Source organism: Triturus cristatus, chromosome 4_1, assembly GCF_964204655.1.
Source record: "Triturus cristatus chromosome 4_1, aTriCri1.1, whole genome shotgun sequence".
NCBI lineage: Eukaryota > Metazoa > Chordata > Amphibia > Caudata > Salamandridae > Triturus > Triturus cristatus.
Window position 1 is genome coordinate 174,687,653 of NC_140585.1, and position 26,009 is coordinate 174,713,661.

The 26,009-nt window shown below is 44.5% G+C and overlaps 1 protein-coding gene across 5 annotated transcripts in view; it reads left to right on the forward strand.

Annotated features, from left to right (window-relative positions):
* The window catches only part of LOC146853835 (membrane-spanning 4-domains subfamily A member 4A-like), a 293,969-nt gene extending 282,511 nt beyond the window's left edge, over nucleotides 1–11,458 (forward strand). For all 5 annotated transcript variants that reach the window (XM_085651830.1, XM_085651831.1, XM_085651832.1 and 2 more), the window contains one exon: nucleotides 9,401–11,458. In XM_085651830.1, the coding sequence (XP_085507956.1) occupies nucleotides 9,401–9,604 (204 nt within the window). In that variant the 3' untranslated portion in view covers nucleotides 9,605–11,458. The remainder of the gene's footprint in view (nucleotides 1–9,400) is intronic.
* Nucleotides 11,459–26,009: the final 14,551 nt, after the last annotated feature.

Consider the following 26,009-nt stretch of genomic DNA (forward strand, 5'->3'; position numbering starts at 1 on the left):
TTATTAGTGAGGGTGGCGCCCAGGGGTCTGACACCGTTGCTAGCCCAATCATTAGTCTTAGGTGTAAGCGCAGAAGACGCAGTTTTGTTTACAAATCAAGTTATTTTAACTACTGCTGGGGTTCAGACTGAGCGTTTTACTTACCCCCAACCTGCGGGTCAGGCTCCTCTGGGGCAGGAAATGAGCTAGAGGTCATCAGTCGCACAGAGATATTGCAGTTAGATTCTATTTCCTCAAGATTGGAATGAATTGAAGTGAGCATTGCACAGTTAGGGGTTCAGTTAATAGCTCTAGATTTCTTGTATAAGGATTCCATCCAGAACATCCAGTTGGAGGAGGCCCCGCATCTAGCAATGCAGTAAGACTTCAATGCCCCGAAGTGAGCCTGGAGCAAGTTGCCGCTTTATTGTTGCAATCATTTAGGTTATCGTCAGCTGTGTCTCATATAAAGTGAACCCCCAGTCCCTCTCTCAGAGACTCATGCCCCTCTAAAGTCACTCAACCTTCTACCTCCCGACCTGGGGTGGTGATTAACTAATACCATATGTAGTATTACTAGGGAATGTCTTTCTTCTTAATAGCCCAATTCCAGAATCCTTTGAGGAACATTGGTTCAGGGCTCATGCTAAACTAGGCATGGAAATTTATGATTCTATCATTATGGTTTGGAGGGTGGGATGGCTAGGACCAGTTGCCAAGAGATGGGCAGGGCACTGCATAGTGACTAATTTTAACAGTCCCCATATAGGAGTGCGCCTCGTAACCAAGGTTGGTATTCATAAGTCACCCAAACCGACGGACATCAAGGTGCCCCCCTCGTGGGTATTTTTTAACAGCCAGATATTGTATGTAATACCCCATGTAATTCAACAAAAGTGGTCTACCGCGTCCTGGTCGTTCTAAACAGATTTGTGCCCTTGAGCCATCTTCAGTCTTGTGACAGACTCCCTAAAGGCGAGAAATCCCTAGCATTGGCTGCGCCCTTGGCCCCTGATCAGCATATTCATTCCTGTAATGCTGATGATTTGGGGTTGTTGTCTTGGAAGCTTGTGGATTTGTCAACAAAGTTCAATGATAACTACTGGGTGCAGTTTGGTAATACATACCAGGTGATTTGTCTACATGAAGCTTGAGAAGTAGGTCATTGTTTCTTCCTCGAAGGATATAAAACCTATTTTGTTCCAGCAGTGGCATCTGCATCTGGGAGGGCAAAGGGTGGTTCGTCATTTTTGTGACATTGGAGGTCTATGGTTATATCAAATTCTTAAAGTGGGATTCACACCTGTTTCAGGACCTCAAACTGCAAGTTCCGGGCTCTACACCGATTGTCCTGATTAACTATTATAACGCAAAGTCATCGTCATGTGAGATATCTAATCTTCGTAGCTTATGCCCGGCCTTTAACTCTTTGGAGGAGCGGGCATGCGGCGAGAGAAGCTTGTGCTAGTAGGTGACTTCAACTTTCATCTGTGTATTAGCCCTCTAGATCCTGGCGATGTGAGCTCAAGAGTCATGATTGAGGAGGGACTCCATACTGCATATACACCAAAAGGCAGTGCACTTAACACTTTTTTACATACCCACAGTCTCCTTTATAAAAGCAGTCAAACTCAATTAATCCCCTTTTCACCGCAATATTTAAAGGGAGGGCTGTGAGTCAATGATAGAATTCTAGTTTTGTTTCAGCTCCTTTGTTTTTGTTCATCTCAAGGGACGGGTTTAAGCCAGCACTAGCGATACAGGGTGGGCCTACCATTTCTGATCAAGGCAGACGGCTAAGAGGGTCACTTGGACCCAAACGCATTTAACCTGTCACTCTCTACTGAGTGTCGGCAGGAGATTTTTACTGATGTGGGTGTCTGGGATGCGTAGATTTTAAATGCATTGCCCGGGATCGCTCAGAAGATCTCGGCCTTGGTTACGGTTCCAGCGTTTAAGTCTAAATCTGATCACCCTAGATGGTTTGACCAAATTCGCTCGAAGTGTCTTCTCCTTTTGAAAGCCACTCTTAAACACTCCTCTAGAAATAAGAAGCATGCTGCTAAATGCCAGAGAGATTACAAGACGGCTCTCAAGATTAGCACACAAATTACTTAAAACGGCATGGGAGGATCCAGCGAAGTTTTGTCAATTGAAAGACAGTACTCTCCTCTGGCGGGTGATCAACAAGCCCCGTTTTACTGAGTCTTCAGGTCCTGCATTGTGCCGTCATATGTTGGAGCAGTAGTGGGTGTAACATTTTAAGGGCTTTTACAATGTTGGGTTTCTAGATGGTGGGGTGAGTCAGACATGCCTCACGCTGGAGAGAGATAATGTGATCTTTACTCTTGAGGAAGTTTGCCAGGGTATTCTGGCCCTGTCCTGTAACAAAGCCCCAGGCCCTGATGGTACACTCCATGATCTATTTCCCGACAGCATTGATGTCTGGGGGCCAGTTTTAACCCTGGTTCTAAATGCTAAGGAAAGAGAGGGAGTTCCACTTTCGTGGTTGTCGGCCATCATTGTCTCAATTTTTAAAAGAAGGTCGCCCAATATGGCTTACAGATGCCGTTGTAAAAGTACTTAGGAGGACTTTGTTAAATTGGCTTTTGTGGTGGGCAGACAAGAACAATGACTTTCTGAGGCCCAATATGGTTTCCGGCTGGGCAGGTCGACTGTTGACTAGTGTGTTCATTTATATCTACTTATAAATAAGTATACTGTTGCCCAGTCCGGCTCGCTTCATTTAGCATTTATCTGCCGTACATTTGCATTCCACGGGGTAAACCATAGTAAGCTGTAGAATTTGTTCCTTTTGATGGGGTTGGACCCAGAAATTATATCTCTCTTCTCAAATCTCCATGCCAGCACTTCTGCTGCCGTGAGGTGCTCTCAGGGGTGGAGCTTTTGGAGATTTTTGTTACCAGTAGGGGGGTTTGTCAGGGCTCCATACTTGCGCCATTTTTATTTACCCTTTTATATTAGTGGTTTGGAATGAGTTCTTGCGTTAGCACAGTAGCACAGTTAGATTGCCCTAGGGTAGGAACAAGCTCATTGCTGGTCTTGTTGTATGCCGTCGATGCGGGACTTATGGCTCGCACAGCGGTGGGATTGCAGTCTTTGCTGGACAGATATATGGATAGCTTGGACTTGGCAGTTAACTTTTCCAAGTCATATGTCCTGGTATCTGGCCCCCGCTCTACATGTTCTAAAACTGTCAGGGTGGGGAACCATACTTTAGCCAAGGCCTTCCTCTATGTGGGGGTATTATTTGGTGTAATCTTGAGCTGGAACACCCTGGTTGAGGCTGTTCCAGCTCAATGGCCAAGACCACAGGGGTGGTGGCCAGCGTCGCTCAGAGGCTGGGCTCGTGGTCACCGGTTACTTTAGTTAAGTTTTTTCAGTTTAACTGTACTCCTAGGGTGCTATAGGGCAGCAACGTTTGGGGCTTCAGATGGTTGGATAAGATCCAAATGGCAGATAATATGTTTCTGAGATGCATCCTGCGGGTCCCACAAAGTACCCGGCATTCATGGTTCACAAGGAGCTGGGTCTTAGATACATCAACGATCTTATAGCTCTTAGGCCCCTGCTTTGATGGGTTAAGATATGGAGTGGGGAAGACTTACAGCTCAATAGGTTGAACTTGTTGGATTGTCTAACTCTTGATCTCATGTATAAAATCCACTGGATAGTGTATGTGAAGGTGGCTTTGACTAGCCAAGGGAGGGCGGATATGTTTTACAATCATCATTCTGGTGCCCGTTGGAGAACTAAAGGCTAATGGATTTGTTTATTGAATGTGCCTCTATGCAACATGACCAGCTAGAAATTGGTAAACCTATGGTCCAGGAGCATCTATTAATATAATCTGTACAGGGTATGGAGCCATACCTTTGCCTGTTACCCAAAGAAAGGGACAGCTATGTGGTGGCTCTAGTTAGGTTCAATTTGTTTCATCAGCTTCTGGCCTCCCTGAGTGGCTGGTCCAGTTCAGGCACCTTAGGGCCCTGTGGCTGCGAAAATGAGTCTCCACAGGATACCCCACATTTCGTATTGTTGTGTAAATATTTGTGTGTCCCCAGGAAGCATTTCCTTCTTCCCACTTTGAAAGCTGTGGACTTTGTCCAAGCTCGCCAGATGCGTATGTATCTGCAGCTGCTGCCTAACGTGCTCGTTCTTTCTGCGGTTTCAAGTTTTTTGTGTGCTGCTGCTGTAAGATCTAGGCGCTCTCGGCTGAATTAATTTTGTTTTGGCCTCAGTGTCTGATTTATTTGTATTTTATTTCTGTTTTTATCATTTTTAAATCTTTCAAATTGACATATGCATGTATTTATGGTTTTATGTTCTTTTATCATTCTATTTACAATCGAATGAAGATTTTCATCATGATGATGACGACGTGACAATGTCACCTCAAAGGTGTGTCGTACACTAGAATAAATCTATGCTAGGAAGTAGTTGCCATTAGAATGAATAACTCCTGTTTAGTGGGGGCAATAACCTCCAGACATCCGTAAGATTTTAGCAGGGGCGGCTCTAGGCTCATGGTGGCCCTGTGCAGGGAGCGTAGGTAGGGGGCCCTGGCAGGGATTTGGCGGCCTTCGGCTTAGCCGGAGGCCGCCAAATCCCTGCCAGGGGCCGCCACGAATATGTATTGTATCCGATTCCTCGTGGCGGCCCCTGGTATTTGGCGGCCCTGTGCAGGTGCACAGCTTGCACATGCCTAAGGCCGCCCCTGATTTTAGTTATATGCTGATGATTTGCGGGCCTCACTGTAAGGTTTCCTCGGAGTTTGATTGCATAACATTTGGGGCATGCACATACCATGAAGATGTCCCTCAGCAAGTACAACTTTACCCTCTGGATCCATATGCTATCTGTTTATCAAATATTTGATCCCTGCTTCTATCCTTATCATTCTCCCTCTTGTAATGATGAGTAAGTGGTACATATGAATTGTCCCGTTCAATGCTTTAGCAGTTAGAAAGATGCAAGTCCTCGAGCACAACCATATGCACTCATGTCTGTTTACATATGAATATATCCTACAGCATGTAGTTGGGTTGCCCATTCCTTGACTAGTCCATGTGAGGAAAGTATATTACATTAGTCAAGTCATCTAGGGGCATATTATCAAGGACGGCTTTAAAAATTATCGCCGCTTTAGCGGCAGAAAACTGCCGCTAAAACGGCGATAATGGGCTTGATAATATGCCGCGGAGAATTCCCATAGAAGCCCAGGTTCTGTTGTGAACATGGGCTTCTATGGGAATTCTCCGCGGCATATTATCAAGCCCATTATCGCCGTTTTAGCGGCAGTTTTCTGCCGCTAAACCAGCGATTAACACCGTCCTTGATAATATCCCCCTAGCATTCAGGTACATATGAATTAACATTCTTTATTGCCTGAACCGCTATGAATCTGGTTTCCTATATTTCAATGTCATTTTACCAGTCAAACATCAATAGACTGTTATAATGGAATTGTGACTGGATACTAATTCGGAAATTTCCAAGGGTGTGTTTCTGTGACCGATGTATCTATGTTTGGTGGCCAGAATTACAGTCACAATCCAATGAAAAGTTATTATTCCAAAGTTGGGGTGGTAACTCATTTGCAAAAGGGACGGGGTGCCCTTTACACCACTTCCCCTTTATGACTTGTGGAAGAGGTTTCTGGGAGAGTAGGCAGTGTTCCAACTCTATTATAAAAATAAAACTTTTTTTCCGCAGTCCGGTTTCCTTTAAGGAATTTAGTATGCTTTAGAAAAGTGTTTATTAATTTAAATGCAGACACAGATATGGCGGAACTGATCCTTGTAGGCCCTGTGATTGTTTCTAATTGAAGTGAATCGCAATTTGTAAACTAGCTAATGAATAGTAATTAGTCAGGTCGGATTGCAACCCACTATGATTTAGAATTTTACAAACCAACCTATTAAAATATAGGTTGGTTCACAAAATTCAGATTTAAAAAATACTGGTCGCAAACTGTGACCAGTGTCTGTGAGCAGTCTAATGATACAGCTCGCCCTTAGTGTTATCTGTGTGTTTCCTTCCAACTGCTGTCCGCACAGAGCATCCCCCCATATGTGCAATGCCTTTAGTGATCCTTCATCTGAACCTGAAAATCAAAACTGAAAGCAACCCAGTCCCCAGAACCAGTAACCCTAAAGATGTTGGTGGTCCTGGGCAAGACATATTTTGGGGGCCCCTGTTCAGAACGACTTTAAATTGTATTGCCCATTTCCCTCTATTTTAAGTTTGCATGATGACAAACAAAACTGAATATATGTTCAAATTTTAGAAACCAGATCATACTAAAACAGTTGAAATCTGTCTTGTCCAGTGCCCCAAAAATGACACTGGGTAGAGATAGACCACAATCAGAGGTAACGCAAGGTAGAGAGAGTGAGAGAGTTTGTGATAGAGAGATAGAAGAGAGAATTTAGCTTCTCAGGGGTTCCTTGGAAGGCGGGGGCTTTGGTAAAAGTCCACTTAGCCCATGCCTGAAAACGTCTCTTAAGTAAACTACCACTGAAGCCTATCTTGGAAAGCCTCAGCAAAGCCAGAAGTAAATGGTGTGCGTCATGACAGCCAGGGGTGACTTGTATTTTCTGGTTGTGACAACACAACTTGAATGCACAAAAACAACAAACAAAGGTACAAAAACAAAAATCAACACACTTATGTAGTGTAACACAATACACTAATACAGCAGTGTGGTTGTGCTGATGTGTTGTTGCATTGTGTTGAAATGTTAGTCTGTTTTTTAGTTTTTTGTATTGTTGATGGGTTCTGTTTATTTATTTGTTGGTGTACAATATCATTGTGTTGATGTCTTGTGTTCCTTTGTTGTTTTTTGTGTTGTTGGCTTGCGTTTGTGTATTGCATCACTGTGTTTACATGTTGTGCTGCTGTGCTGAAGAATTATATTGATGCATTTTGTATTGTGCTATTTGGTTTGTGCTCTTTTTGTTGTTTGTTGTGTTGCTGAAGTATTAGGTTGAGCTCTTTGTGTTGGTGCTGTGGTGTATTGTGCTATGTTTAGTGCTGTTTGACAGTCCCGTCTACGTGTTTGTTATATTGAATTTTACTAACATCAAAAGGTCTTGGCTAATGCTAGACCTAAATGTTGGGGGAAAAGGCTGCCAGCTGAGTCACTTTCCTGCCTCCACCAGCCCACTAAAACTGTTAGTTGCCAAGGTCTTTAAGTCAATGGGTGAGCACTTAATCCTCTCTATGCTCCACCACTGGCGATTCATCCCATGGCAAACTCAAGTCAATGGTGTTTGGGTCAATCTATCCTCTTTGCCTGGTTCCACTGACTACTTACAAGAATTCTTTCCCTCTCAGCCAGCACAGGGAGTGAGGATTGCGTTTGATAATGTGAGAGACAGGACAGGTGTATGGGAATACTGTCTGATTCTAAAAGATATTTGTAATCTTAATTCATTGATTTAAAATCTTTGAACTTGGATAAAGAAATACAAATGTGAGTAATTCACAAAGATTCCCACAGTACTCCTGCAAATATGCAATTCTAGCATACCAAGCATACTCCTGAAATATTACTGTAACATGTTTGTGAATTCTAAATTACAACCATGCGTAGGCATTTCAATTTACCTGAACTGTACACAGTGTACAATTGGGCATGGATTTAAGAGTGCAAGATAAGTGTTTGCGAATACCGTAATAAAAAAATGTGTTTTGTGCAGTCAATTAAAACCATGACAATTAAAAAAAAAAACATGCACAGAAACCGAAATGTCTTTATTTTTATTCATAAAGAAAAACACGCGGATTATAACATTTTAGTAATCTAAAAACAGTCATATTGGTATTGTTTTGTATTAACAGAATAGGACAAAATGCTAGTGCAGAAAAATGCAGATGAGCAGCAGTGACATGGTAAAGCGGAAGAGTTCGAATAAAAATACTGACAAATAGGACAATCATCAGTTAAAGGGCGATCACAGCAGGAGGGCACCTGGCCCGCGCCTAGCTGCTGATGCGAAATTGGGTGAAAACATCCATTCATTGAATAAAGGGTATAGTCTGACCGATATACCTACTACATGGGCCATTTAACACAATTTAAAAACACACTGGGTTCGGGAAATAAAACCCAAATTTAATGTTGGGGAAACTATCTCATAAAGTGCAGTGCAGTGAGTAGTAGCAGCGAGTTATTCATTGAGAATGCCATCTGACCAAATTGCATAACAGTAAAATCACTGACAGATGTTAAAAAACACAAAGAGTTTGTTGAATGCCTGCGCACTTAGGGCCATATGTAGGTAGCCTCACATTTACCGATTCATAAATATTCGGTATTTATGAATCGGTAAATGTGATGTAGGTAATGATTCGGTAAAGTTTACCGAATCGGAAAAAATCAGTAATTATGAATTGGTATTTACCGATTCGGTAATGAGGCATACCTTCCCATTGATTCCTATGGGCCTGGAGGCCCATAGGAATCAATGGGAAGGTATGCCTTATTACCGATTCGGTAAATACCGATTCGGTAATGGGGGGAGCATATTCAAGGGTGGCAGGGTGTCACATTGACGACCTGTTGCACCCCTGAATCTCGCATTTGTGCACATGTGGCGCACATACATGCCCTAAGGGCATGTATGTCTGCCACATGGCACTCTTAAATCTGCAAAATATTGCGTTTTGCAAGGTATTCGTTATTTATCACAAACCTGTATTTGGTGGTAAATAACGAATTTCTAATACTAATTTTCACTCTTTAGAGTGCTCCTTACATCTGATTTCTGGATTCGGTATTTACCGAATCGGTATTTTACCGATTTCTTAATTTCCGATTCGGTAAATACCGAATCCAGAAATCAGCCCCCTACATAGCAAATGCCTAAATACCGGTCGGTAACGGGATATTTACCGGATTTCGGCCGTTACCGACCGGTATTTGGCTTCCTACATGAGGCCCTTAGTGTGGGAAGAACTCTCTTACTGCAGAGCCGTAATAATGGTAGCAGAGTATTCATTGAGAGGGCTGTCACCACATTTCATAACAATAAAATCTCTGACACATGTTGAGACACACAGAATTTGATAAGTGCCAACTGGTCTTCGTACAGGAAAGAACTCACTTTCAGCAACTGGTGAGAAAGAAAGCAGTACCTCATGACAGTGAATGGGAAAAATGGTAACCCACAATGTTCGAAGCAGAAGGCTCTATATGCCTGGAGTCCCGCCCGGCCTTGCCGAGCCTGCGTGGGGCGTGCCGCGTTTGCAAATTCATTGCAGTGCATGGAAGTTATGCTTAGAATTTTGATGTTGGGTCCATGGCTGTAACAAGTTGGTGATTTGTTGTATGATGCTGATAATGATGACACTTAGAATATGTATGCACATTTATAACAATGTCTTGTTTTGGCAGCCAATGCTTGCAGTGCAGCACAACTACCCAGTGCCTTTTGGGAACACAGCGGGACAGCCAGCAGGAATGCCAGTGCCATACACAGTATCACCGACTGGAGAGGCTCAAGTGCAAATATTACCAACAGCACCTGAAATGACTACACGGCTACCTCACTACATGAACTGTCCTGGTGATGGTACTCCAAGCCGAACAGAGCCATAAAGAGAAGGAAGCATTGATTAAAGTATGCTGACAGAGGCAACCTGGAGGATTTGCGAATATGTTTAGGTGGGGATGCGCTAGGAGGAGTTATTTTCCATACCTTGTCCTTGAAAAAATATACTTACAAATGATGATATACCACATAGAGTTGCAATTTGCTACCTGCATGGACATATGAACCTAGTGTGCATAAGGGTTGATATATTTGAGAATGAAATCCAATTTATAACCTTCTCAGATTTCCTCCCTAAGAAAAATACTTAACTTCCCCATGCCATAACCCTTCTACCAAGACACCATAGAAGGACATTTCTCTATACATCGAATTATACTTTTCGAAAGCAGTATATCCAGACCTCAACGTTGTATTAAAAAGAAAGTGTCACCCCACTCAGAACAACCTAATTTATGAGTAAATTACTTGTAGAACAGCCTATGTCCACCTCCCAAAAAGCCTTCCAAAATAGCCACCAATTCAAGCTCTCTTGTGAAAAAACACTCCCTGACCAGAGACAATAACTATGTGAGGGCCTCCTCAATCCTGTGTCATTGGTAAGGGATATTACAAAATTCAGTAGTGGAAAAAATGAAATAGTACCTAGTCTAACATCTTTCTCAAATGTTCACATGCACTGGCTTCACCATCTCACTGAATACTCCTTGTTATGTAGTGACTTACAATCACAGAAGTTTAGATAAAGTTGTGTCACAGGCCTCCTACTCATCATTCTCTGAAGTGCTAATACCCCGAGTAGGCTCTGATGTCATCAGGCAAGAGACGCTTCTAGGTAGCTCCAGAAGCAATAATTCCATATGAGTGAACACATTACGCAAGACTTGCCGTGGTCTTCTTCCAGGTCACCTGGACATGTGAGATGCTCGGAGGCATAAGGGAGGCTTTGCAGGGTAAATGTGGAGAGATCTACAATTGGTATAAAATTCCAAAAGCATTAAGGAGCCCAAGGATGCTAAAGGTATAGGTTTGGAAAAGGATACCCTTTATGACTATTGATTCTGCTCATCATGACCCCTGGAACAGCGGAAATAGAATGCTTCATAATCTTTATTAATCACATGTTAATCCATATGTTCATGTGTGGCCAAATACATTTAAATAGCCACACTTTGTTTAATCGAAGTATAATCATCAGTTTATAGTATATTCATGTTAGCTAAAAGTGTATTCTTAACGTTGGCCTTACTGCAAGTAAGTCCTACAGTTCAAAGGCCTTTCACTGTTAAACATAATGTTGAATTGGAAATGTGCTTAAACATGTTCCTTCTCAATGCAGGAGCAAGGAAATAACAGGCTTAGCTAATGAGGAGCTTATTGTTTTTTTAGAGAATGGTAGCATGGATAATTTGAATTGAAAGTTAGTTGTCATTTACACCATGTGGGTGGATGAGAAGGTACCTCCTGTGCATGCAGTCCTGACCACTGATACATCCGAAGCTGCAGTTTGCGTTCGATGATAGGTACGAGGGGAGTTTATCTGTTTCAAGAAGATGTCTTAGAATAGTTTTAGGAGACCCTGTCCTGACTTTGACAAGGGAAGACCTTTGACTAACTCCGACGAGTTACCATATTCTCGGTGCTTGAGTTAAACTCTTGAATGCCCTGAACCTATATTTGATTTACTTCAGACTGACACCTTCGGCTTAGGATTTCCCTTTTGCCATCCTTAAATGCCTTATTTAGGGAAGTTACGTTATGGAACTGTTATTTTCTTTGCTTTGCATTTTGTACTCTTTAAATGGTTTATGTTACCATATGCTTAAACTGACAATTTATTAACTGAATGCCAAGATCTGTACATTTGAATGATCTGCTAATAAACCTTCATGGTTTGGAAACCATCCTCTCTGTCGTTTTTGCAGAACCAAATGGGTTTCACTTTAATGTGACTTTGATGTACTGATGTTAGCTCAAAGAATGCACATTCAGCTGATATCTAAATGTCCACGCAACACATGACGCGGTCTGTTTGACAACTACACCAGAGCCCAAAGGTATAGAAAATTGTGCTGTATCAACCCAACAAAGGAAGACGCTGTCCTGGAAGCATAGCCAGTTTCGGAGGCCTTCTTCAACCTTCTGCGTAATGCACTGGAAGACAGCTGCCTTTAACACCAGCTTCAATCTTCTGCGTAATGCACTGGAACACAGCTGCCTTTAACACCAACTTTCACAGAACATTAAGTGATCCCAAAAGGGTGATAAAGGAGACAAGGAGCTTTAATTCCAGATGTAACCCTACTTGGGGAGACGTTGAAGATAAACTATTCACACTGAAACTCCATATATTACCTATCATACTCAACATTTGCTTCTTGTTGGCAGCGGGTGGCAATCCACGCAAATGTAACAGTACATATTTCTCACATCCACACATATACAAAACCTTTCCCCACCAGATTTAATTTTGAAGGCAAATAGGGTCAGACTTGCTGTGCTCTCAAATCTATGTTCTCAAGCTGTGGTAAATATTTCATTACCGGTACTATTTTTTATGCGGTAAAGTCTAGTAAGAATAACTCAGTAAATATAAGAGGCAGAATCCGTGGTATTAGAGGTTCTAAAAGGCTTTATTCCTCTACAAAGGAATTACAGTTCGAACTGTAGGCTTCAAATTCCATCACCACGAAGGTTCAGGAAGGGCAGGCAATACATTATTGACAAGTAATGATATTTATATGAAAAGTATTACATTAAGACAGATGCAAGAGGCGTAACAGCTGATAACACAGATAATGATACACATAGGTAATGAAAAAAGGCGTAAACATAGGCGTAACTAAATACGTCATTAAACATGATGTCACAGGTGGGTGGATCCATAAGAGAATCCTGTAATGTCAGCAGAAAATACTTGGCAGAGATGCGCGCGCAGCCGCATGACGTGTGAGTGATGTGCAACTAGAGGGTGAAGGGGACTTGACATTTAGCTCTACATGTGGAGACAGAAGTCTGAGGGGTCATGTCAACCTAATCCCAAATCATATCTAATATCTTATGTTTAAAGAACTGTATTATACAAAAGGAAAGGTCTCTAGGACGGAATCTATTCTATACTGACTGTTAGTGCGTGTACAAGCGTCTAAGTGTCTACATGAAATGCGAGGGGGCAGGAATCTTCCATGGTAACAGGGGCTATGAATTACTTGCATGAGGACAGTGATGCCTGGCCCTTTGCACGGTAGCTGGAAGAATGTTTACCTAAACTACTAGACAGGAATGCATCGGATGAGGAGCGGAGCAGATAATCTTGAAGGTGAAATACAGTTTTTGGCAGGCAACAGGCTGGATCAGGCACCGTTAGCCGCGCAGGGAGTAGGACAAAGTTCAGGGATACAGATGCAGGCTCGGACTGGAGCTTTCAGAGGCAGAAGGCAGGAAAAGGCTTGATGGCAGAATTCAGGGCCTACTCGCCTGAATCTGTAAAATGTGGAAAGTGAACCACATAAAGTCGGTGGCCTTTCATACTTAGGAATGGAATATCTGACCCATTCATGACGGATCTGAAAGAGGACATGTTGACGGTGGACGCACATGTATTTGCGTCTTCATAACTGGAACTGGAGGGAACATACATGTACTTATAGCATGCACATGGAGCCGTTGGGGTCTACGATAGGGGACATAACTGATCACAAAATTCATATTTCCTCAAAGCCATGCTCAACTTTTTTAGCCTAGCCTCCAAGAGCTTCTTGAGTGTGTGGAGAACTCCACTCTGCAACTTTATACAGTGTTCAAAATCCTTCAAATACCTTAGTGTTTCAACAAACGCAGCTGGGTAACTAAGACCAATGTCATTTAAAGTACAATATCTTGATTGCAAAAATATTCAGAAAGTTTTATACCCAACGTCTTTCAGTGCCTCCATCCAAGATAATTGTAGCCTTCTTTGTGAAATTCACTTGGCCAAATGTATCCCTTTCTTTACAAAGAGAGACAGACCACAAAAAGTCCCTTTAATAGAGTGGGCTTTTGCACAAATCCCATGTTTTCAAGATAAGAATCCCCTTCTTAGAGTGTGTTTAATCAGTTCACTAATACAAGGGCATAACAGCAACAAAAATCAGCAAGAGCAAATATTGCCTGTCCATCCAGAGTAATTTCATGCATTAAGAGGGTTATATTTTAAATATCAATCCTAAACTGAAACATTATGTTCGAGGCATATGAGCTGCAGATTGTACACTTAGCATAGATCGCCATGTGGTGTTGGGCCCGGATGTTTGCAGTTTGTTTTTCTTCTTGGACAGTCTTTGGAAGTCACGAGTTCGGTGACTCCTCCTTCGGTCCGTACTGCGCATGGGCTTCGGCTCCATCCTCAGATTGTTTTTTTCCGCCATCGGGCTCGGATGTGATACTTCGTGCTCCGGCTTCGAACTTCTACGGTTCCAGCCTCGACGGAAAATCCTCGTATCTTCGAGTTTCTTCATCATCATCTTCATCTCTCGAAGCGGCACTTTTCTCCATCCCGTACATCGGCACCGGCCTTCGGGCCCTCCTCGACTCCGGTCCCGGCCGATGGAAAGGACTCCGTTCAAAAAGTGCCCAAAATGTGGGTCTAAATTTCCCCACACCGACCTCCATCAGGTGTGTAATCTTTGCCTCTCTCCAGAACACGAGGCCAGAGACTGCCCCGCCTGTAAGTCTTTTCGATCGAAGAAAACCATCCGGGATCGAAAAGCTCGACGCACCATGGCGCACTCATCGTCTGCAGCTCCACCGGACATCTTCGGAGACGGCGCCGAAGCTTCGGGGCAAACACACACCGAGCAGGAAGAAGATGTCGTCAGCGCTTCCGAAGCCGACGACTCCGACGTGGAGGACATCACACCGGCGCAGCGGGCCGTGAGTACTATGCCCCCTCCCACCCCCGCGCCCAAAACCAAAGAGACTCAGGTTACTCCCTCGCCTGCCGGCCTGGGCAAAACCAAGACCAAAGCTTCGATCACCCCACCTTCGGGCTCGGTGTCGAAGCACCCAAAGTCTCACGGCAGCTCGGGATCGAGCCAGCCGACGCCCGGTGCCGAAAAACAGCATCCGGCACCGAAGAAAGCAATATCCAGCTCGACTCCGAAGCCACCGGTGCCGAAGCCTGGACTCTCGGTGCCGACCAAACACAAACATAAATCTGTCGGCACCGACGCTCCGACGCCGAAAACTCCTTCGACGCCGAAAAAACAGGAGGCCCCAAAAAAGCATGGCGCACACAAACCATCGAAGCCCTCGGCTCCGAAATCACCGGTGCCGACGGACGATTCGACGCCACTGGCTCTGTTTACACCAGACCCTCTACAAAAGACTCTGTCCAAAGATCCAAAGACTGGACTATTGACTTTAATTATCAAGAAAAGACGCCTTGATACTCCGGCTCCTCCTCCACCACCCAAAAGGAAGGACTCTGCTACTTCACCCCTCAGAGTGCCCTCCCCACTACCGCCTCCCCTACCTCCTCCACCACCTCCACCCCCTCCCCCTCCCAGGTCTCCGCCACCTCCACCTCACTACGATCCGGCCCCATCCCCAGATCCGGATGACGGGGACCCGGACAATTACCCGGCGGACGCCCCAATGGATCCCACTCCACCAGGGACCCCAGACCCATGGGAGGATTACAATAACCCTGATATACCAGATATACCTCAGGACGACCTATACCCATCCAGGCCGTCTCCTCCAGAGGACTCCTTAGGGTTTCATCATTTAGTGCAGAGAGCAGCACACTACCATGGGGTGGACATGCACAGTGAACCAGTGGAAGAAGACTTCCTACTGGATACATTTGACATACAAGACAAATCCACTTCTATTTTACCCATGCTTAAGGGTGTCACCAAGCACGCTACAGAGGTGTTCAAAGACCCTGTCAGGGCCAGAGTACTGAACCCTAGAATAGAGAAGAAGTACAAAGCGGCACCCACAGACCCTGCATACATTAAGGGCCCTGCTCCCCTAGATTCCCTAGTTGTCTCCACAGCTAGAAAGCGGGCTAACTCCCAATCCTCAGGAGAAGCCCCACCGCCAGACAAGGAATCTAAACTTCTGGACGCGTCTGGTAAACGCACCGCCTCCCAAGCTGCAAACATGCGGCGCATTGCAAACACACAAGCACTGCTTGCGCGATATGACAGAGCACACTATGACGAACTAGAGGCTCTTATGCAGCACCTTCCAGAAAAACACAAGCGCAAGGCTCATGACCTGATACAGGAGGGTAAACTAATTACAAACACCTCCATTAAATGTGCCCTCGATGCAGCCGACACTGCTTCTAGAGCCATAAATACAAGTGTCCTGCTTCGTCGCCATGCCTGGCTCAGGATCTCAGGGTTCAAGCCTGAAGTCCAGGCATCCATACTCAACCACCCCTTTGACCAGCAAACTCTCTTTGGGCCAAAGGTAGACGAAGCGTTGGAAAAGATGAAAAAGGACACAGACACAGCAAAGTCTATGGGGGCACTCCAAACACAAGCCTCTAAACGTTCCTTTCGACGCTCGTCCTTTCGTGGCACAGGCAGAGGCTCCTCCACCGATAACGCCTCTACCTCCTACAAGTCCCCTCCTCAAAATACCTTTTCAAAGGGCAATCAAAGGGGCGGTTACAGAGGCAACAACAATAAGGGCAGGGGCAAAACTAACAACACCCGTTCTGCCACCTCACCCGCACAATGACTCCCCTCCGCTCCCCCCAGACCATCCCACTCCGGTCGGGGGCAGACTGCAAAACTTTATCCACACATGGGAGTCCATAACATCGGACAAATGGGTGACCCAAATCATTCGGTCAGGGTACTGTCTCGAACTAACATCTACCCCACCCAATATCCCACCAAGGCACCGTCCAATGTCTCAAGAACATTCCACACTGCTCAAACAAGAGGTACTCTCACTCCTCCAAAAACACGCTATAGAGCAGGTCCCCGTCAATCAACGAAATCTAGGGGTCTACTCCCTATATTTCTTAATACCAAAGAAAGACGGGACCCTCAGACCCATTCTCGACCTCCGGCCTCTAAATGCCTACATACATTCAGACCATTTTCACATGGTCACCCTACAGCAAGTCCTCCCACTCCTCTGCCAGGGAGACTTTCTCACAACCTTGGATCTGAAAGACGCATACTTTCACATTCCAATACACCCCTCTCACAGGAAATACCTCAGGTTCGTGGTGGACGGGCAACATTACCAATTCACGGTTCTCCCCTTCGGGGTCACCACCGCACCACGGGTGTTTACCAAATGCCTAGCAGTAGTAGCAGCACACCTCAGACGTCAACATATTCACGTCTTCCCTTACCTAGACGACTGGCTGATAAAAGCCGCGTCCTACGACCAATGTGTGCAGCATACAAACAGCACCATCCAACTGCTCCACCAGCTAGGCTTCACGGTGAACTACCAAAAGTCCCACCTCATACCATCTCACACAAAGCAATATCTCGGGGCCACTATAGACACCTCCAAGGGTATTGCCTATCCAAACTCAGCCAGAATCACAAGCATTCAAGCCTTACGCAAAACATTCCTTCCTCAACACTCTCTTCCAGCAAGAGTGTTTATGAAGCTCATAGGAATGATGGCGTCTTGCATTTTCATAGTGCCCCATGCAAGACTCCACATGCGTCCACTTCAAGAGTGCCTAGCACAACAGTGGAACCAGGCCCAGGGTCAGCTGACGGATCTGGTGTTGGTGGACGGCCGCACACATCACTCTCTGCAGTGGTGGAACACCACAAACCTTTCCAAAGGGCGGCCGTTCCTGGACCCGGTTCCTCAGGTGACTCTAACAGCGGACGCATCGCTCTCCGGCTGGGGAGCGCACCTTCTACACCTCACCATGCAAGGTCTATGGACGCCACAGCAAAAATCGCTCCACATCAACCATCTGGAGCTCTTGGCGATCTTTCTAGCCCTAAAATCTTTCCAAAAACAGATTTCGGGCAAAGCAGTCCTCATTCGCACAGACAATATGACTGCAATGTATTATATCCAAAAACAGGGGGGGGGACACTCTCCCCAGCTCTCCCGCTTAGCCCAGAGCATATGGAGATGGGCAATTCCTCAAAACATCTTTCTCCTGGCACAGCACGTTCCAGGCGTACAAAACACCATGGCAGATCTGCTCAGCAGACAAACGCAACAAATACACGAATGGGAACTGCATCCACAAGTTCTTCACCCATTCTTCCAACAGTGGGGGCATCCTCAGATAGACCTCTTCGCCACCCACGAAAACAAAAAATGCCCAAGCTTCGCCGCCAGATACCCACACCCATTGTCCAAGGGCAATGCGATATGGATGAACTGGTCAGGCAGATTTGCATACGCCTTTCCACCTCTCCCACTAATTCCATTAGTGGTCAGGAAGCTACAACAGCACTCCCTCACACTCATTCTGGTAGCTCCGACGTGGGCCAGGCAGCCGTGGTACACCACGCTACTACAACTGTCAGTGGTACCACATCAAAAACTGCATCTATCCCCATGCCTCCTAACCCAGAACCATGGAGAAATCAGGCACCCGGACCCAGCTCAGCTCAACCTGGCGATCTGGCTCCTGAAATCCTTGAATTCGGATACCTTAACCTTCCCCCTGATTGCATGAACATCATCATGGAAGCCAGACGTCCTACCACTAGAGCATGCTATGCCGCAAAGTGGAAAAGATTTGTAATTTACTGCCATAACAATACAATCAACCCTCTAGATGCATCCATACAGCACATCATATGCTATCTGCTCCATCTTCACAGGTGTAACTTGGCATATTCATCCATACGCCTACACCTAGCAGCGATCGCTGCTTATCTACAAAACAGACAGCATTTATCACTCTTCAGAGTGCCCGCTATTAAAGCCTTCATGGAAGGCCTTAAACGCGTAATTCCTCCCAGGGCACCACCTTCCCCTGTATGGAATCTAAATTTAGTTCTTACACGACTAATGGGTCCGCCCTTCGAACCAATGCACAAATGTGAGCTACAGTTTCTCACCTGGAAAACAGCTTTCCTTGTAGCTATCACTTCCCTTAGAAGGGTTGGTGAAATACAAGCGTTCACCATACAGGAACCCTACATACAAATGCATCACAGCAAGGTCATACTTCGCACAAATCCGAAGTTTCTGCCCAAAGTCATTTCCCCCTTCCACCTCAATCAATCAGTGGAATTACCTGTTTTCTTTTCGCAACCCCAATCTGTTGCAGAAAGGGCCTTACACACACTTGATGTGAAAAGGGCGTTGCTATACTACATACAAAGAACGCAACCCTTCAGGAAGACTAAACAATTGTTCGTTTCCTTCTCTCCACCACATAAAGGCAACCCCATTTCTAAATCAGGGATAGCTAGGTGGATTGTAAAATACATACAAATTTGCTATCAAAAGGCAAAGAGAACATTATCTGTTCCTCCTAAAGCCCACTCTACAAGAAAGTTAGGGGCTTCTATGGCTTTTCTAGGGAACATACCCTTAGATGACATCTGCAAAGCAGCCACATGGTCTACACCGCACACCTTCACAAAACACTACTGTGTAGATGTGCATTCCAAGCAGCAAGCTAGGGTGGGCCAGGCTGTACTAAAGACACTTTTTCAAACAGCTGCAACGGATACCGGTGGTCGCCGCTAAGGTTGGGTACTGCTATATACAATCTGCAGCTCATATGCCTCGAACGGAATATGCTACTTACCAGTATGCATCTGTTCTTGGCATGTAGAGCTGCAGAGTTGTACACGCCCACCCGCCTCCCCGGCTACCTGTATCCGTTCCAGTACATCTTATTTAGATACAACACATGAGTTTCTCACTGTTATTACTACGCTCCATCATTTCCCTGTTGGCGAAAAACAATCTGAGGATGGAGCCGAAGCCCATGCGCAGTACGGACCGAAGGAGGAGTCACCGAACTCGTGACTTCCAAAGACTGTCCAAGAAGAAAAACAAACTGCAAACATCCGGGCCCAACACCAGATGGCGATCTATGCTAAGTGTACAACTCTGCAGCTCTACATGCCAAGAACAGATGCATACTGGTAAGTAGCATATTCCTTTATTTACAATGTCTTCTAAGGCTTCAGTCATGTTCACCTTCCTTATCGTCTTGCAAACGTGAGGAAAAATGCCCTAGTTTAACTCTTTCCCTGCTTGTAGAGGTGTTTTCATCACCAGCAGACCTGTATGCAATGTGCTCTTTGGTGCTCCAGTGGTAACATTTAATCTTAGAAAGAGCATCTGTCATTCTAGGTGCAGCTGAGGATCCTTCCTGAATGCATGTCCCTGGAGCGTGCTTCGTACTATCGCCGATTAATAAAACCTGCAGTTTAATGAGCACCTGTTTAATGACAGAGTCTGCTGAATGTTCAATGCCATCAGCTACTGCACTTGCATCCTTTTAATCTGGATTGTGTGCTAGAGGCATTCCTGAATACAAGGGTTATTAGTGTATCTGACCATTGGAGTTCTAAGAAGAGAATTACATAGTGCTTTGAAAGCACATGTTGGATAGCCCTCTGAGAACAACTGAGGGGCATATTATCAAGCCAGGCGATAAAATTATCCGTGCTTTAGCGGCAGAAAACTGCCGCTAAAACGGCGATAATGGGCTTGATAATATGCTCTATGGAATTCCAATTGAAGCCCATGTTAGATGTCCTTCACTTCTAACATGGGCTTCAATTCGAATTCCATAGAGCATATTATCAAGCCCATTATCGCCGTTTTAGTGGCAGTTTTCTGCCGCTAAAGCGGCGATAATTTTATCGCCTGTCTTGATAATATGCCCCTATGTTATTTAAAACTTTCTAATGTTTAGCTAGCATTCTCGCACAATCTGGACTTTTTGAAGACAATTCTAGCTCCACAATGTTCCTATGACATTTGAAAGTGGGATGAAAATCATCCGTTGTTTCTCCACCAGCCTCCTCCTGCAGTGGCTAAAGGAAACTTTCCAATACCCCCCTCCCAAAATTATATAATAAAATGTTTTGCTTGCTTAGAGATCATTTTCTTCAAAAATTAGAATAAACTATGATCAAGGTAGCTTAACCCAAAACAACAACCGCAAATTGGAACCCCCTGTCTCATTGAGAAAGGGAGGGTTTTGGGGCACACCACCAGCAGTAATTATAAAGTCTAAAAAATGTGCAACACGTAAGGAGGAATAAAACACATTCTGTTCCAAAGGATATATACAATTACCAACAATTATGCATTTTCCACTCAATAAAGGTAATTGAACATGAGGCACTCCACCGCTCAAAATAAATTGAAATGACAAAACTTGTTTCTAAGCATTCTCTCTTTGTAAACAATCTATCCTTTTCCCTGTTTGCAGGGGTAGAACAGGAGGGGAAAAGAGGCAAATAAATCCACAATGAGTTTATCAACAAGTGTGGCACTGAAAGTAATTACCGGTGTTCCTCAAATCAGATTGAATCCTACTCGGCTGACTATACAACCTTACTGTAGCAGCACAGGGTTGGCATCGAAAGGAGGTGTTGGTGCAGTTAGTTTAATTATCAACAGTGTCATAATGAAAGAGTTAATGTCACAGAGATGTCAAAGTGCTTTATTCAAATGAAATGCAATAGCACAACTTAAACACCATTTGCTCCTCAGCAATAATAGAATGGGCTCGAAAGAACTGAGCAAGGACAGAATATGGAAGCTATTAAAAGTCCAACATTTTAGCTGGGAAGTGCAGGTGGTCTTCTTAATGAAGAAACAATTATAGGTAACCTAAAACTGGCAGTGTCAATTTAGCATAGTAAATGGCTCATTTAGAGCTTGGCGTTAGGGCCGTCCGACCGCAAGGGTAATGAAGTCTATGACGCTCACTAGACCTGCTGAGGACCCACCTGCCTGACAGGGATCACTAAAGCCTTCACTGCAACAGTTGGTGCAGCAGGAGTAGTACAGGCTGTGTAATTTATTGAGTGAGTGCAATGTTTGTTGCAACTGCTCTGCAATGCTTGAGTAAGTGTCATGTTTGTTGGAACTGCACAGTATGTTGTTTGTTTCTGAAAAACAAAAATGAATGGCTCTGATATGCTAGTACATTTCTCCCGACAGGTTGTGGCCATTGAGCAATTTCCCTGGCTGGGACGGGCATGTTTCCAATTGCAGTCTGGTCAGGTAAATCTAGTGTCCGCTGGCCCACCCTAAATAGGGCGTGTAGCTGTCACTATGACCTGTGGCCCAGCAATAGACAGGATACCAGATTTAGGGTTTCCACCAACAGAAAGGGCTGAGGCTTTGCAGACAGTAACCCAGCAGTTCCTCAACATCTTTCCATGGAGCGGGGAACCCTCTATCTTGGTGGGACAGAACCACCACTGATTTGTAGTGGTAATCCCATTCCACCAAAGTCCAAATAACTAAGCCCGGGTGGAGTTGCTTGTTCCGCATGCTCGTACATGCTTGAGACACGTTTCTGATGTTCGGCAACACGGATTGCGTGTTCGGGGTTAATATAGCGTGAACTTCACCACGCGGTCTCCAATGTGCACGGCTATCTTGTTTTTCCACTCTTTGTATGGTTCTGGGGCCTGTTTTTGAATCCTCGTAAATCTTGCCAATCCTTTGTTTCTAAAAGTTTTTTTCTGATCTTTATATTTTTTATCTATCCCTCTCTCTTCCTAAGTGTATATTTTGCATTTTATTTCTGCTTTTACTGTGTTTTTTGTACTGTTTTTCTATTACTTGCTTTTTCTATTCTTTTTATTTCCCTACTTCTTCTCCTGACTTTATTTTTTACTTCTACATTTTCTCTTCCGTCCTGCCCCCCAATGACCATGGCTAAGGGGGGCTTTCAGAAGAAGTTGATGGACTAACCCTTCTTTTCCTTGCTGGGGATCTGGAAGACAAAATGGCTTGCTCTTCTTCTACCTCTGCAGGAAGCTTGATCTCCTGAACTGCCCCTACTTCGGGTGGAACAACTACTATTGGGGGTGGTTGCGGCTGTTATTGCCCACTTATCTGAGCTTTCTGCATTGATCGGGTACTATTTTGAGATAACGATAAATCAATTTCAACATCTTTGCTTGTCTGCGTTAGACTCGTGATTAGACTGGCTGCCTCTGAGACAGACATGGGCGTGGGCCTAGGTTAGTGGGGTGGGTTCATTGATGCGGGGGTGCTGCTCCCAGCTTGCTCCCCGGACACTGCTGGTGCAGGCGCAATTTTTGGTTTCCCAAAAAAGATCTTGGGTGACATACCGGACTTGGTAAGGAGCAGTGCCTTCTTCTCACTGGCAACTTTTTGGGTACTGGACCTGCCACCTTTCTTTGGGGCCATCTTGAAGATGTCAGCGGCACACAGTGGCACAAGTTGAAGAGATGTCTGTGGTCACACACCATGTGACATCATGCGTAGCAGGTCTTCTGTCTGGCAGTACAATGGGCGATGTTGTTTCCTCCTCTTTGGGGCACCTAAAAGCAAATAAGCAAGAAGAACATCAGTGAAACGCGGTATATTACGTTTATTTCCTCAGTTATTAAAAGAACATAAAACTGTAGCCATTTGTGAGACTTTGACAACAACAATGGCTAACATGGTTGGTGTTCTGTAATGTACCATACACTCAGGAAGGATAGGAAAGAAGCACAACAACAAAAATACAAATGTAATGGACCCGGTTTGGCATTGTGCATCATGTGGGATGCAGCATTCAGGGAGCTGCAGCTGACAATGGATGGAAGCAATAAGCCAAGAGGAACAATGGAAAGACTTGCAGGCCTATGGCAAAAGCACACTAACTACTACCACAAAATGGCCACCAGCCACATGGTCACTCACACCAAGCAGGAGGCCTGGAAAACAATGAACTCAAGCAGTCCTATATGGACACAGACTTTACAAAATGGCCGCTGGCCACATGGGGATGCTCAGCCAAGGCAAATGCTGGCCCACTATTACAAACACACTCACACACTGGCCAGACAAAAGAGGTATGCTAAACAGCACTGCTTTAATGCAACAATGCCAAAACGATAATCCACAGGGCTAAAAGAGGTTTGCAACTTGCACAACAACCACACACATCCAATAAAGGCATTTCTTTAACACACATGAAAAAAGTGAAATAACAAAAAAACACATTTTGCATTTCAATCTAGTGCCATCCATGCCCTAAATGATGTTTAAATTCATCAGACCCCACAAAAACAGTTGTTTCATGCACCCATCAGGAGCTCTGTGCCTACTGGATGAAAGGCCTATTGGCTTACTACTGAATTAAATAAATATTGCAAATTGATTTCAAAAGTTGGAGAAAATGTAGTGAACTGTGCAACATGTTTCCTTTATAAAAGAAGAAAAATTACATACAAAGAAACAACTAGGCCCCTACTGACACTGCAGGCCACCCACCACAATGAATGTAAAAAAATTATGTAAAGTACAAACAAATGTAGGTGCAATGCCCCAATCAAACAAACAACACCAATTGTCAAACTTGCTTGTGAAATCTCAAATTGAAAGTCCTCAAATCCAATTATATATATGATGCAGCAGACATAAAGAGTGATCCTTCCAGCTACAAATCCAAACGATAAGTGAACAGGAGATGGAAAATGCACTGGTAGGAGCCTGCTGGACTGGAACAGGAAGTTGGAGACTCTAGGGCACTTCCTTCCTCTTAAAAAAAAGTAAAAAAAGAAAAGACTCATTACACAAAAAAGTACAGCCAAATGTCAATCTGAGGAGATTTTTTTAAACCAAATCATCATTTCTAGAAGGTTTTGATGCTGTTCGGGAGAGAACCGGCTCCAGATTGCAGATTCTGCATGTTCGGGATCGCGTTCCTCACAAAACTTCCGCAGGAAGTCTGAAGGCACGCCCGAACGACGTGTGCGTGATTACAAACACTCGCGGGACCGTGCGGGTGGCTACCAAATCTTGTGGCACTTGCGAATGGATGGGAAATGTCATCGGCGATCGCAGGCACCCGGTAATTTGCTCCCAATCGTGTCAAAAAGCATTTTGGGCATGCAAACACAAAAAAAAACTCTGCTCCGTTGCGGAGTGCGGAGTTTTCCGGCAACCCCACGTTCTATGCGGAATGCAGAGTCGCCAAAAATCCGCAAACTCAGCGAGCAGAGCGGAGCGGAGTTTTAAGCCCAGGGTTATAAATAGCCCCGTAAAGGCAGTCACCACTGCTGGTCTCTATCTTTTCATTCATTTTAATCTTTATTCAGTCTATAACAAACCATACACGATTCCACATGAAAACATGCAACAAATTGCATTTAAGTTCAACGTATGATTCAGTTGACCTAGTGATACTCACTAATAGACCGTTTGAAGCAGGAATTCAGAATCCTGCGCATATATCGCTTACTTCATTTCTAAAGGATAGATCCTTTCAAATATGTGAGAACTCCTGCTTCCCTGATCTCCTGCTATTGAAGTATGGGCTGCCGCAGGGCTTTGCCCTCAGTCTTACACCTCTTAACGTGTATATGCACACTTTGGTGGCTATTGTGCAGGAATTCGGACAATTAATAGTCTCTTACTCTGATAAAACTGAACTGGTTGTATCTCTCTCACCTGGGAGGATGCCACTGCAATACCAGTTGTCCCCCTGCCTGGAACAAGTGTCCAAATGGAGCTAATGATCATTGGGGATAGATTTGGCCCCTCAACTGGCAATTGATTGGCCAGATTGTTTGAACAACTCTCCTCCCCATCTCCCTCATAAAAAGAATGTGGCGATATAAGTCCATTTCCATGGATGAACAGGCAAAAAAGGTTGTAGCTACCTGCTTCATTACTCTCAGAATGTAATGTATGATATTAGATCTCATCCCGAATGCGTAGAGAAGAATTGTGGACCGATCCTTGGTTTTATCCCGGTTGGACTACGGAAACTCACTTTATGTAGGTTCCCCAAAATATGTCATAAAGAGGCTACAGGTGGTCCAAAATGCAGCTGCGAGGACCCTATACAAGATCCCTAAATCCTCCTCTGTTAAGGAGGCCATGATCTAGCTACATTGGCTTCCTATTTAAGAGAGGATAACATTCAAAACACTCTGCTTGGCACATAGAGGGCTTAACTTTAAAGGCTCCCCCTTGATCAGGACACTTCTGATACACTCATTGCTGCCTAACTTGACGAAGCACGCCTTTCCTATGAGAGTTGAGCTTTATCAGAATATTGAGAATAATTATTCTTTCTAAATTCATCTGAATACGTGGAGCATAAATATAGACATCTAAATAACCCAGAAGGAAAGAAAAAGAGGCGAGAAAAAAAGGAAAATAATCTCTTGAGTAGTCCATCTAATCATCTGAGGACACATATTTCCATTAGTCATAGACAGTCGTTCCTTTGTCAGGAGCCTCATCAAAGCTTTTTGTGGGTTCTGTCCCATTAGTTGGGAG